Consider the following 14,553-nt stretch of genomic DNA (forward strand, 5'->3'; position numbering starts at 1 on the left):
TTCTGCTGAAAATTTTCATAGGCCTTCCAGTATTCTAGTCCCTAATTTTTTGTCAATGCATGGCATATTTTAGTGATATTTATGTCATTTATACTACTGAAATTTTGATACTTGGGAAACCTAATTTTGAATTTTCAGAGCTTCATATTGCAGCAAAGTCAATGTATACATATTTTAATTTGCTAGAGTTAACATGACTGTGATAGGTATGTATGTTCACTTGTGGCAGTAACCTGACATTACATCAGGGAGTAGAAGCCTTTGCATACTACCCACATAGATGATAAAAGAAAACCTGTTCTGAGAGGGAGCTTAGAGTCCAGCATCAAGAGTAAGCACTGGTTATTTTCCATTGTTACTGTCCCTGAAATGATATACATTACCAAAACGATTTGTAGATTTTTTTTGCGCTCTCTTCCTATGCTTATGTAGTAGCAATTTGTATGTTTGCTTTAGCCCAAATCACTTTGTTTTCATTTTCAGAGGCTAACAGAATTACTAATGACTGTATTGATAATCTTGGGGCTATTTTTATATGCTGAATCTCTTTAAGAGTCAGCTCTGCTTAATATTACAAGCATCATACGAAAGTACAGTAAAATGATATTAAGTAAATATAATAAGGTGAGATCTGTGTATACGTAATTTTTATTTATGCCTGAGAGTTGTGTGCAGACACTGATATGACACAATACCCATTAGATTTATTTGTAGCAAGAGTGCTATCTTAGTAATAAAATAAGCTTGAGATAAGTGATACTGTCACCTCCTTCACTTCAGTGTTTTCCCTATATTTTTATTTATCTGGTTTTGCTGTTACAAAACTTATTAGAAGCTGAGAAATACAAACAGCATATTGCACATAGAGCCTAATGTACTGATTTTATTTCCACCTTTTAATTATCATATTTAATTGCATTGTTTACTACTGTTGTCAGTATGATTTGATTCCTTTTGCCACTTATGTTCTTGCCGTTTGCCTTTTGGTTTGGTTCGTTATATTATTGCACAATAATGTGAATAGCTCTATTCCAAAGGTGAATTACCACAACAGCTAACAGCGCGTGGTGTCTCTGAGATCTGGTAATGTGGCACTGTAGACAGTTGCTAAAGTAAAGACTTTATTACGTTTTTGTGAAAGACTGGTGTTTTTCTTATGTTTCGCTAGTTGTTCTCTCTCCTGAGAGAGAACGTTGCATCTTCATCCAAAGAAGTTGACGTATGCTCACTGTAAACAGTAAGCATCAGAGTGATGGAGAGAAGAACTTAATGTGTTTGTCTCTTTAATTTTTAACTGCAATGTTTAAATATACTATGTAATGGTTTTAATTGCCTGCAGCTAACTAAGCTATCTATATCCCTACTCATGTGAAAGGGAGGAGGAACCCTTAATATATCCCTCCTGTATAGTAGTTTGACTGTTAACAGATTCTTCATTCCTATATTCTTCTATTTCATTAATATTAAGAGCGGTATCTTAACGGCGTTCAAAAGCGTGGAGTTACTCAGGGATGTAATACGACTATTTTCTTCTCTAGGCGTTAGGCTCCTTGACTACCACTCTTCTGCTGCAAGGAGGGTCATACAGTGCTTTAGAAGGTCTTTCATTTCATTTTGAAAGTTTGTAGTGGTTAAAAAAATATTCTGTATGCTTAAGATAGCATAGATTGTTCAGTGTGGTAGTTTCTTGGACTGGTAGAATATTTTTAATAGATAAATTGCCAGAAGGAAGGTGATGATGCACTCTCACCCCTCTGCACAGCGCAGTCCAAAGAAGCTCACTCACAAGCCTATGCATCAAACCTGTAGCTTTTATTTGTGCATTAGCATTGCTTTCCAGATGTTATCCTGTCTTGCTGAGAAGGCTTTAAAGACTACAGAACTTACTGTGCACACTAGGTAGTGGCTGCAGAGATTATTTGCTTTGATAGTTATATGTCTGCATTTACTTATAAATCTCGATTTGACTAGGTTCAGCTTCCAACAAATCCCTGGATTTTCTGATACCTTTTCTTTTAGATCAAAGACTCACAACTAGATAGTTCTCTGCGTAGGTGCTCAGAGGCTGGGGCTAAATAATTTCTTTGCTGCCTCTTGGTTAAACCAAATGAACTGAGCTTCTTAAGCCTCTGATGAAATATGTTTTTCTAGCCCTCAGATCACTTGCATAACCTTTTTCTGAACCTCACCCCATTTTTAGTCGTCTTTTGGACTTAAAGAGCAAGAACTAGGAACAGGATTGTAGTAAGTGTCTTGCTGATGCTGTGAACGGGAATAACCATATCTTCCAGCTCCTACTTGATTGTGCTTCCGTATATGGATGCTAAGGATTGCTTGACCTCTTGACTGCGTTGTTCTTCAGGAACTTCACATTCATGAAGCTATCTTTTATAATACCATTATGCTCCAGGGTATAACCTCTCATCTTTCTAGTGTGATATATATTCCTTGCTCCTAAGTGATTGATTCTATATTCTCTTGTGTTAAAACAAGCTTTGTTCTTAGGAGCCCAGTTAACTAAGGGACACAGAGCAGCATGCATCACTGGCCAGTTTCCATTGTTAACCACTCCTTCGAATTCAGTCGCATTTTTATTTCCTTAGGAGTGCATCCACTGTCATGTTCTTTGTCCCAGCAAAACTTTTGATCAGTCCATGGATCTAGCCCCAAAATAACTACCCAAATCATGAGGGCACTTCCTTTCAGTTAGGGAGTCAGCATCTACAAGAGCAGGGGATGTTTTTGTTAGCATTTATTTTGCACAGATCAATAACAAGAAAATCAAAGGTAAACACAGAGTAGGGATATAAAATAGTAAGGGACGAAGACAAATTCCCTTGATTATGAATCTTGATCTTCCTTTCCTAGCCTAAGTTTGTACCTGGGGAATTTAGTTAGATGTTTGTCCTGTGCGGTCAAACTGTAGCAGCGGCCATGAGCAGACTTCCCTATAGCAGTTGGTACATTTGGGCTATATTTTGGTGAGTTCCCCCCAAAACAAACCCTAATGTTTGTTAGTGCAGAACGGGACTGCCGTTTTGGCACATTACTGGGCATACGCACCACAGAGTCTTGGCTGCAAGTTTCTAGTTATTGCAAGTGAAGGATCTCTTATTCAGCTGCAAAGTCTTCTCTAACATCATCTATGCAGTTTCTGAAGTTGTCTGGATTCCCCAGGAGCCTGCAGGTCACATTTGCAAAACTGGTTTTAGGATTTTTAACGTTCAGCTGTTAATATTGCATACTCGTATGTACATGTATCTGCATCCAGTGGATTAATAGCTAGCCACGGGCTAATTCAAAATGTGTAGATCTTGGACTTTATGGAAACATTTAAAGCAGAGAAGTAAATTTACATTAGTAAATAAGAAATAAGTTCAATCGTCTTGGCAATTAAAAAAAATAAAGTGGGTGTTGTGAAGGATGGTGTTAAAAGCCATGCCAGCAGCAAGTGATAGGTTGTGTCATTGCTGAATCTGTCTTCTAACCTCTGCTTGACCTAATTCTGCTGAATTCCAGTGGTGTGTGCAAGTACATATTCTCTAGGTATAAGAATAGTAGCAACAGTTACACTACCTAGAAGAAGAATGCAAAAGGGCTATCAGCTGTCTTGCCGAGGGGCACGAGATGATCGCCAGCTGGGGTTGCGAAAAAGCCTTTCCTTCCTGTGAGGCATTACATAATTGACGGCGTACATTAAGCGTGTTGGGTTTTTTGTCTGAAATTTATTATATAAGCCGGTGCTATGGGAAGATGCCAGACTAAGAAAACAGTCTGGCATATGTATTATGGCAATTCCTTTTTATTCGGTTTTTAATGCTGTCCAAAATAAAATGAGAATCACTGCATGTTTCACCTTGTTAGCTTTGCAATGCATTGCTTTTAACACTGTCCTGCCAGCTTTGTGACACAAATTTCACTGCAGCTGAGGAATATTGTTAATCCTCTCATCTCCTTGTGGGGAATCAAAGTTGAACCAAATGAAATGTTTTCTGCTACGGTGTTTTCTTTTATTGCTGCACATACAAAGCAAGTAAAAATGCGGCTGCCAGGATCTCGCTAGACTGGTACTAATTCTCTACGTTTATGAGATGCCAGTAAAACAGAAGTTATTCTTTTTCATCTTGCAGCTTACTCTTCACCAAAGTAAAACTGGAATGGATACATAAAGGACCTGAAGAGGCTCTGGTGACATGCAGACATATGTTGCAGATGTGGCAGATGGTATATAATGTTTTACAGCACAGGTAGGCTTTCTCCACTCTAACAAGTTCAGATTTCATAATGGAGATGCAGTTATCTTCTTTAATTGTCTAGATACTTAAGTTATTTTGCAAAAAGGGTACTAAACAGTACTGCTTAAAAAGAAACATAATTAATATTTCTAGCTGTGATTAAAAAAAGGCAAGATTTTAATACCCATAATTTAAAAAAAAAAAAAAAACAACAACAACAACAAAAAAAACCCACAAAAACAAAGCCTCAAGGTTTTAAGATTGAAGAAGCAGTTTGAACCAAGAGTTTCTGATCTGAATGTCTAAACATCTCTATCCATATTCAGATGTCCAGAATGGAGGGCAAGATTGTTGTTCGTTTGGTTTTTTTTTTTCCAATAGTCCAAGCATCCATCAGCCATTATTCACAGTCTGCAGTAGTTGGCACCACCCAGGAATGTGTGGGGGTGACACAGTCCTGAACTGAGTAAGCCGAGGAAAGGCACATGGCCAAGACTCTATCATATGCTATGGTTGTATGCTGGTTGCATAGCCTGGTGCTAACTGGGCAAGGAAAGGAGTGAAGAATGTAGCATCTTTCTCCCTTCCCTTGTCCTAGTAAATCTGCATTTAAATAGTGCTATGTTCCCTGTTTGTTCCCTCCCTCTTGTCTGCTTCCCCTCCAAAAGGAAAAGTTTAGAAAGTGTGAAAGTTACCAGGTTGGGTTTTCTTCCCTCCCATACCCTTTGGATATTGTCCCAGTAATGCTACCACTGTACAACTGTCTTGGGAATGTTATCGCAAGACTGTACTTATCTCTCACCTGTAATGTCCATAGAGGTTGTGTTTCATGGGAAGGACAGCATGCTTGATGGCAACAGTCATGACAGCAGACTGATGAATCTTGCATTGTCACCCAATTTCTGTATGCGTTTACATAAGCTTTATAAACATCAGAAGTATATGTACAGAATGACACATGTCTATATACAAGTTGTCCTTGAGGGATTATTAGTAATTCCTTGTTGGTTAAGCTAACGACCAGCAGACCAAACACAAAAATCAAGATATTTACATAGCAGCAGAGAAATGGTCTCTTACAGGCTGGAATTATTGATTTCCTTAGGCCTTAGTCTCTTTAGCTAAGGATTCAGTCATGTACCTCTCACATGAATAATCTTTATACCCATGAGTAGTCCTCATAAAGCTGGTCAAATCCATGCTGAACAATTAGGACTGAGTAAGATTTACTCTTGCAAGGGGGAGCTGCAAGCCTGAGGCTGAAGAGAGTACATTGGAAAACAGACAAAAAAATTTGGACTGCATTCGGATCCCAAGCTGTGCTTTGGCTGTTATAGTTTAAAAACCCAAGATGTGATAGCTTTATAGGCTTTTGATAAGCTTTAGCCAGAGAAGTCTAAACAAAACAAATTGCTTTGCTTTTACTCTTAGGGACTCTAATGTGTATTTCACTGCTATTCCCAGTGGGACTTTTTGGCTTTCTCAAAAAATACGTCATAAAGCATTTTATATTGGGAAGTACTGCTTGAAGGGTAACAAGAATGAAGTTGGCACCTGCAGTTTTAGACTGGATTCAGTGACCCAGGAAGCCCCTTGTATTAAGCAAATTTCAGCAGTATCAGCTAACAAATACATAAAATATTCCGGGTTGGGCTTGCAAAGGAACTTAAGGGGAATTCTTATCAGTGAGACTTGGGCACAGACATTTTTTAGGGCCTCTTGGAAAAGAGAAGCTTCTATTTGCATGAAGTAGAGAGCTGTTGCACTGAATACTCTCTACTAGTTCAATCAGTAGCTAATCACCCACACAATTAAATTGCACTTTAGTTACATTTGGTTGCATTTGTCTGGCCTAAGTTTCCCAGCTTTGCAATCTTACTATGACTCTGCTAAAGAGTCTTTCAGGGCCCAATATTTTCTCCCCAGGCAGCTATTCATATGCCATGCTCAAGTCCTCTTTTGTCTTCTCGCTGATAAACTGGTGCCTCTGCCATCTCTCACAATCAAGTGTTTCCCTCAGCAATTTTTGTGAGCATTTCATGCACTGTCTCAACTACCTTTTAAAAACATGGGCAGTGGAGTGGCAACGTGTCCCACTGTCAGCCTTTCCAGTGTCGTATGTGAAAGGCAAATCATCTGGCTGCTGTCCCTTCCGTGGTGCATGGAGAAGCTTTCTTGGCTGAAGGCCTTGTACTGCAGCTTTGAAGGAGCAGTTCATTTTCAGCCCTTCTCCAGCATAACAAATAAAGCTGTTGGGAGCGGCTGTTCTGCACAATGCAGACCGCTTGGTTTTCAGGCTGGGATTTCAGTCTGGTTTTCCAGTTAAAAGGCCATGCTGTTGACTGCGTTGAGATGCATTTTTGTTAACTGAGGCCACCTCATCAAGCCTTCTCTGAATGATGCTCTCCTGTGGTCAGTTTTTACTGTGGCCAAACTTACACCGTCCACCAATCTCCTCACCTGTCCTTTGTGCAGGAGTATAGCGTATAAGCCAGCGTTCAGCTGTGTGCCTGAACGGTGACTTTGTGGTGATAGATGCTGCATCAAAGCAGCGCTCACCTCATGGGAGTAATATTTTGAAGTGCAGCTGCTCTGTTCCTGCATATGTAACACACCAGCAAGACAGAAATGCCCCTACGGTTCCACCAGCAGCCTCCAGTCAGGGTAATGACACTTGGGCTAATCCTGGCTAGGCAAGGCAGAGGTGCAGGACAGAGAATTTAATTTTCCTTTGCATCCGTCACCATGTGATAGCCTCAAATGAGTGTGGAAAACAGTATGGAAGACAGGGAGGCCTGGTCAAGGCCAGAGATCTGTGCAAATGGTCAAATGTCCAAGAATTCAGGCCCCATTAACAGAAACTGTAGTGTTTGATTCCAAAGCCCAAGTAAAAGGTTAATTAGCTATTGTAAATATGATTACCCCTATGATGAATGACAGTAAAGGGCTTTCAGTCCTAGATTGTTAGCTGGGAAGGACAAGACTTGGTTTATCTTTTGCTATTCTTTTCTGTGATAACAGGATAATGATGTTTAAAACCAAATAGCAGTCACAAGCTAATTCTTCTGCTAGATTAATGCAAATTCAAGGGAATCCTGTGCACTCCCTACCAAAGAACTGATCAGACTGGAAGACAGGGCATCCACAGCAATCACAACTCTGTGACAGCTTGTTTCCTGGGAGGAGTATTATCCAAAGGCTGAGCTGCAGGCTTGGAAGTGTGCCAGAAAAAGTAGCCAGGGCAGTCACTTCTCCTTTTGATATTTTGTCCGTTAATGGATGATGAGAGGAGATATCATCACCGTCTGATCCTTGGGGGATGGCAGACTATGTGGTGACAGGAACGCTAAGGAGATCCGTGTTAAGTGATTTTTTTGTTAGGCACATGGTTGGTTTGGTTTTTGTGGGTTGGTTTTTTTTTTGTTTGTTTGTTTGGGGTTTTGTTGTTGTTGTTGTTTTTTTTTACCGTGAGTTTCCCCTTGGAAGAACTCTCCTGTGAGGACAGAAGTCTAGTAGAAGAGCAGACCAGATAGTCTTCCTTTCATAAAGCAGTGCTATGTGGTAGCTTTTATCTTCCTCCTCTGTTTGAACAGAACAAAGGTGGAGGAAGAGAAAATAATCCCTTTGAAATGAAGAAATTAGCACCTGGATGGAAGGTGGTAATTGGTCTGTTTCAAAAGGATCAGCACAGGAGACCTGTGAACAAATCCTTCTGCAGACAAGCCCAAGGGATGGTGGTTCTTCCTGGGCCTGGGGCTGCTGGCTGGCCTCCTCTGGTCCGGCTTTATGTTCCTCATCCAGTAGTTTGCACAGACTCCCAACAGCCCAATAAACCGATACCAGCATGTGCCCTGGAGCCCTTGCTGGGCGCTGTGTCTCTGAGCTTCCTGTCCATTGGCGGGGTGCAGGTGTTAAAACAACGCATTCAAGAAGCTGATTGCCTGCAACTGGAAAGCTTGAGTTTTCACTTCCAGTGGCAGCTAGATGAGACTATTGCTTGCTTCGAGGGCAATGTTGTCTCTCCGCTGAAAGGTGGGCAGGTAACACAGTTTTGTTTCTTTACAGTGGCTCTGACAAAGGAAGTAGTGTGACCGAAACACCAGTGATCAAAAAGCATAACGGAATGCATCTGACGCTCCCAGATGCTCATGATACCGATTCTGGTGAGGAAACAAGATTTGTGCTTTCCCATCCTAAATGCATGCTTTTGCGAGAGAGGAGTGTTTTCTTTTCTTTGGCGGGGTGGGGCTGTGCACGTGTGTGTTGCTGGGCTGGTGGGCAGGCGGTCCGGATCTGTCTCCAGGGCCATCTCTGCTGCAGAACGTGTCACTGTGGTTTGTCTGTACCTTGGCTTCCCCATGCATAAAATGAAGATATGGGTTCCTGCTTTCTTTTACAAAGCTCTGAGACGAGCATGAAAGGTATTAGATTGGAGTTCAATATACTTCTGCAAGAACTGTAAGATTCAGTCTTTTTTTCCTCCTCCTTCTCCCCCCCCCCCCCCCCAATCCTTTTTAGATGTCCTGATCAAGCCAGCTATTATTGTGATTTTGGAAAGCTGAGTGAGAGTGTCAGTTCCTATTAGAAGGTGATTTGGTTTGGGATTTGTACATAAACCTTGTAATGCTTTATTATATGGTAAATACACATTCACAGTAACAGATACAGTCAGATGGAAATAACTGAGACAGCAAAGCTAATCTTGGCAGGAAGGGGAAAGGAGGCTTTCAGAGAGTGCTGCTGACTTGTGATTTTATCGTAAGTCTCGTGATAGTTGGTGCTTCCTTTAAAACCGTAACTCTCAGAATCAGGTGACTATGTGAGAAACTTGCCTTTTAATTTGGGGTTTTTTTAGGGAAGCAACTTTCTACCCTTGTGTATGTAGAGAAACACTTGCAAAAAAATGAACCTCACAGATTCAGAAACTGGACAAGAAGAATATGAAAGCTTATTTTTTAAAAAAACCTAACTCTTAAACAAGCCTCATGCTTTGGGGCTAGGGAATTAGGGTTTGTCTGAGTCTTAATCTTGAACATTTGGAATTGGTAAAACTGAAGTCACGTGCTCAGCGCGTATGGCTGAGATGGAGGACAAGTTCTTATGTGTTAAGTACATGACTTGTATTAAATTATGTGTGTTTAACCCCCATATACACCCACCAATGGTTAAAAAGCATTGCAGGGTTAGGTCTTGAGCATACAAACATCAAAACATTATTCAGTGTGTCTGCTCTTTTGTTTGTAGTGTTAAACCCTTAGGGTCTATATTTATGACATTGTAATCTTACTGATTCTATGCACACATATTTATGTAATTTTTAATCTGTTTATTCCATTTCCCTTTTACTACCCTTTGCTGAGATGAGTCTCTGTATTTTGTATAGGTCTTTCTTCTTATTGTTTATATGACAGTGTTCTATACTCTTCGGCTTAGTTAAAGAGAACAGGCCAAATTCAGCGCAAACAGATGAAGAGGATCTGCTAAATGAATATGTGTTGTTTGGCACATTAAAAATTATCTGGAAAAGGGAGTGGATATGACATGGAAGTTTCCCGGTGATACAAAATCATTTAGGATAGTCATCACTGATAATTGTGAAGATTTGTGAAATATCCCATGTCATCCCTGATGTGGGGCAGTAAAATGGACTTTCAGTTTCACTGAATATATGAAAATGGCTTGGAAAACACTGTAGGTAGTTTGCAGAATCCATCAACCACGAGGCATTACTAGGAAAGCAATAAAACCCAAAAAATATTATTTGCCATGGTACTTCTGTTATCCATCCAATTCCTAATCTGCTGCTGAAACAGTGAGTGACTTATGATGCCTAGACTGGGGGGCTGAGCCTGGATTGATCCCTGCTCCTTCAGCTCTAGCTGGTGCTTAATGGTATGTAAAGGGCATTCTGGGTGTGGGTCCCATGCTTTTCTGGAGATCTCTTGCCTTGCTTTGTAGCTGTCTGGAGAAAGGAGTGTGGCCAGGTTTGGGCTACAGCCACTTCACAGCATGGTTTGAGATTTTGAGACTCCTGCCTCCTGCTCACTCCTATGCTGCACACCTGCAGCACCTCCTCCAGCGTCACAGCAAAGCTCAGGCACATTTGGTCTCTGTGTAGTGCCCTCCTCAAAAAGCACCTGGCTTGGGTACCTGTTCCAGCCTGCGCTTAGCCCAGTTTTAGTAGCCAGCGTGCAATGGAGCAGCTGTAGTTCAGCAGAAAGTGCTGTATGCCATGGTACTGCCTGCCAGAAAGAGCAAATTAATGTAAAGAACAAGGTTTCAACCAGCTTTTCATGCACATGAAGTGTTTTGCACTGAATACAGTTTGGTTTTAGCCAAGAAATGTATTCCTCCTCCACTTTGAGAATCTAGGTTTCCATGCTAACAGGGTTGCACCCACAATGGACATTAAGGATGGGGCTCGTAGTGAAATTGCACCATCCGCCTTAGCGCAGGACTGGCGCGGGCTGTTTTCAGCAAGGGTCTGTGGCTCGCTGCCCTGCAGGCTCTAGGTGCTGCTGTTCTCCATCTGCAGAGAGGAGGCAGCTGGGTCTATTGTCCCAGCTGGGAGCCTCTTTGAAGACAGCAGGAGGTAAGATTGGAGAGTACAGCTCTAGCCCCTCTCACCCTTGTGCCTCCCCAGAGCTGTGGCTGTGGCTGCCTGCTTTGAAGAAGGGAGGAGGTCTGATTTTTTTTTTGCATCGTTCTGGAACAGGCTCTGGTTTCCATCGTGAAATCCCCCGGGAGCGTGCGGCAGTATCGCTGTAATGCACAGGCGCTCTCTGATCTCTGGAGTCGTCACTGAAGGGGAGATTACTGTGGCCGGGTTTGACACTGGCCTCTCCCTCAGTCAGACCACAATGAGATTATTTGCTGTGCCAGAATTTTAGGTTTGCTGCCAGGAAGATTAATTCCTCTTTATTTTCTTCATCTTCTCCTAACTGAAGCAGTGTTCCTAGCTAAATTCACTGATATCAGTCAGCTGCCTTGCTGTTTCATTCTTTTTCTGATTTAGTCTTATCTTATAATGCTCTTGCCTGAAGTGATTTAGGCTAGGGAATTCTGTGTTTCTTATAAGCCTAGTAAATCTACTGAGGTACATTTCTATTTTGATAGCAGTTTTTTCATAGATGCAAAATATTAAACTTGGTCCTTCTTGGACTTATAACAACCCTAGAACAGTGCTTTAAAATTGTTTAGATATATTTTGTATGGCTTATATGCAGAGCTCATCACGACAAAATCAATTTAGTTATTTTTATGATTTCTTTCAAAAATGTGTGGAGGGCTTTATTGTAAAATGTGAAGTTTATATTCTGTCTAGTGGAGCTGTTAAAAAGAGAAAGAGACTGCACTAAAATAACAAATTGATGTGATATCTTCTTATGCCAACATTTGCATGTATTTTGAGGCATGACATTAAAGTTCTGTGAGACAGGTTTTGTGGGGTTTTTTTAGCATATAAAGATCTACATTTCTTTAGGGAGAGATATTTTATAATGAGACATTCAGAGACTTTTTTTTAATGTCGCTTGAAGTTTTTGCGGCTCCCCCCACCACCCTGAGGTCAGAATGATACCAGTGTGATACATGCCTACCTCCTCTCTTGGGAGATGGCATGTGTTAGAGGTATACTCTTTTCTGGCTCCAGTAGCCCTCAGCCCACCCCCAGGGTCACCTTATTGCTTGCCTGAGGTTCAGAGCTGTGGCTGAGCCCCTTGCAGTCCAGAAGGGCCAAGCTGGCAAAGACCTTCTCTTACAGAGTATTACGCGGGCAGACAAGCTTTAAGGAGCGTTCCTGTGAGCGGTCCAGCAGAGATGGGTAAGAATAGCAGTAGCAAATGTGTCAGTATGGGCGGGGATGGAGAGCGCCTTATTAGTTGGCATGCTTGGAGGGTAGGGATGCCATCCATAGGGACCTTGGCAGGCTGGAGAGATGGGCCCGTGTGAACCTCATGAAGTTCAACAAGGCCAAGTGCAAGGTCCTGCACATGGGTTGGGGCAATCCCAAGCACAAATATAGTCTGAACAGAGAATGGATTGAGAGCCGCCCTGAGGAGAAGAACTTGGGGGTGTTGGTTGATGAGAAGCTCAACATGACCCAGCAATGTGTGCTTGCAGCCCAGAAAGCCAACCATATCCTGGGCTGCATGAAACAAAGTGTGACCAGCAGGTCGAGGGAGGTGATTCTCCCCCTCTACTCTGCTCTCGTGAGGCCCCACCTGGATTACTGCATCCAGCTTTGGGGTCCCCAACATAAGAAGGACATGGACCTGTTGGAGTGAGTCCAGAGGAGGGCCAGGAAGATGATCAGAGGGATGGAGCGCTTCTCCTGTGAAGACAGGCTGAGAGAGTTGGGGGTTGCTCAGCCTGGAGAAGAGAAGGCTCCAAGGAGACCTTAGAGCAGCCTTCCAGTACCTGAAGGGGGCCTACAAGAAAGCTGGAGAGGGACTTTTTACAAGGGCATGTAGTGATAGGACAAGGGGTAATGGCTACAAACTGAAAGACGGTAGATTTAGATTTGGTACAAGGAAGAAGTGCTTTACTATGAGAGTGGTGAGGCACTGGAACAGGTTGCTCAGAGAAGTTGTGGATGCCCCCTCCTTGGAAATGTTCAAGGCCAGGTTGGATGGGGCTTTAAGCAACCTGGTCTAGTGGAAGGTATCCCTGTCCATGGCAGGGGGGTTGGAACTAGATGATCTTTAAGGTCCCTTCCAACCCAAACCAATCTATGATTCTATGATTATCATCTGGTGTGTGTGTGTTTAGAACAAGGAACGTATCTGTGTCTGAGGATGGGCAGGGATGGGAAGGGATCAGCTGGTCTCTGCCTAGTGTGGTTTGCTTCCTTGTGTAAGCTGAAATGGAAAAGAAAATAAACATAAAAGGACTGGAATGCCAAAGGCTGTTAAATGCAAAGAGCCTCCACTGTAAATTGCTAAATAACTTGGGTTCCCTTTTTATGGCTATGCAGATTGAAGCTCACAGCACTGGGTAAGATCAGTCTCAAATCACAGGCTTTTCCCCTCTTGGCAACTACCCAGCTAATGAAGAGAAGAAGAGGGGCAGCTAACTTGTGTTCCTCCACATGCAACTAGCTCATAGTGATATTCCTGTAAAGCCTGCTTTGTGAGGGAAGGATGCTTTAGTAGATCCTAAGTGGCTGTTGAGCCTCACAGCAGCATGTGAACCTCTCCAAAATGCACAAAGGTGCCTTACAGTGACATAGTCTCCGTGGATTGACTTGCAAGGAAAAGAGGATTTCTCTGAGCTCTGTGAGGATGTGAATAAAACACCAGCCCATCTGCCCACCTCATGCAATCAGACCAGCATTACCTACGGGTGCTTGCAAGAAACACAGCTCCAGAAAGCCTCTCTGAAAGAGGGCGGTCTTGGCAGAGAAATGTAATACGGCAAGTTGCTTTCAAGGCATACTAATGTGATCAGGAGTGCTAATACAAGAATCTGGTTAGGCTGACGGCAAAATCCCTAAAGCCCATGTAGTTTTTTCCAAGTTTGCCCATCTAGAAAGCAAGAGGTCTGCCCTAACTTCACAGCGCTCCTTATAACATCACTGGCTGTTCACGTGGCCATTTTCTTGTTGCCTCTGCACTGCAAAGAAGCTGTTGGTGTTTTGGATGGCTGGGGGTGAGTGTGTGGTAGTTTTCCCTGTGTTAAGCAACCCTTGTCTGACTTGAATTCCTGGGGGTTTTGGTCAAATTTCTCCCAGGTGGAGGGAGGGATGAGGGGAGAGGAGCGTGAGTGGGCAGGGCAGGGGGAGGAATCCCGTGCAGTGAAACAGGCTGAAGATGGATTTGTTAAATAAACTGTTAAATATAATAAATTCTCAGTGAAAGGAGAATGGCTTTTACCGTACCATTAAAGCCGTAATTGCTACATTACTGCACTGTCATCTCTTGGAACATTAGATCAGGAATGGCTTTGAAAATATGTAGGAATTTAAGAAATGCATCTAGGAAGAGCACATTTGCATTTTCCAAGAGAGCCGTGGGAGGCGCCTGCGCTGCAGGGCTGTTTTGAAGTTCTCCTGCTTAAAATGAATGACATTAGTTAGCGGTGAGATAATGGGACAAATATTTCCCGTAGCAGTTTTAGGCTTTGAGTTGCACTTGCGGCCTCTCCCTAGCCGTGACGCTCGCCGGGGCAGTCAGCGCTGCCGCGGGTGAGGTACGAGCTGCGGGCTGTATCCTGCCGCGCACCGCGCCGGTGTCGAAGGAGCGCGGGGTGGAAATGTGCCTCTCCCGGCGCCTGGCAGAAGGCTGGGTCCCAGCTCAGCGGTCAGAGGAGCACCGGCCAG

At 42.7% G+C, this 14,553-nt stretch overlaps 1 protein-coding gene across 1 annotated transcript in view; it reads left to right on the top strand.

Annotated features, from left to right (window-relative positions):
• The window catches only part of TTC7A (tetratricopeptide repeat domain 7A), a gene marked incomplete at its 5' end in the record, with an annotated part of 175,886 nt that overhangs the window by 113,786 nt on the left and 47,547 nt on the right, over positions 1-14,553 (top strand). Inside the window, 2 exons of the mRNA XM_082307008.1 lie at positions 4,131-4,247; positions 8,301-8,398. Of these exons, the coding sequence (XP_082163134.1) occupies positions 4,131-4,247; positions 8,301-8,398 (215 nt within the window). The remainder of the gene's footprint in view (positions 1-4,130; positions 4,248-8,300; positions 8,399-14,553) is intronic.

Source organism: Platalea leucorodia (assembly GCF_965183815.1).
Source record: "Platalea leucorodia genome assembly, chromosome: 3".
Classification (NCBI taxonomy): Eukaryota; Metazoa; Chordata; class Aves; order Pelecaniformes; family Threskiornithidae; genus Platalea; species Platalea leucorodia.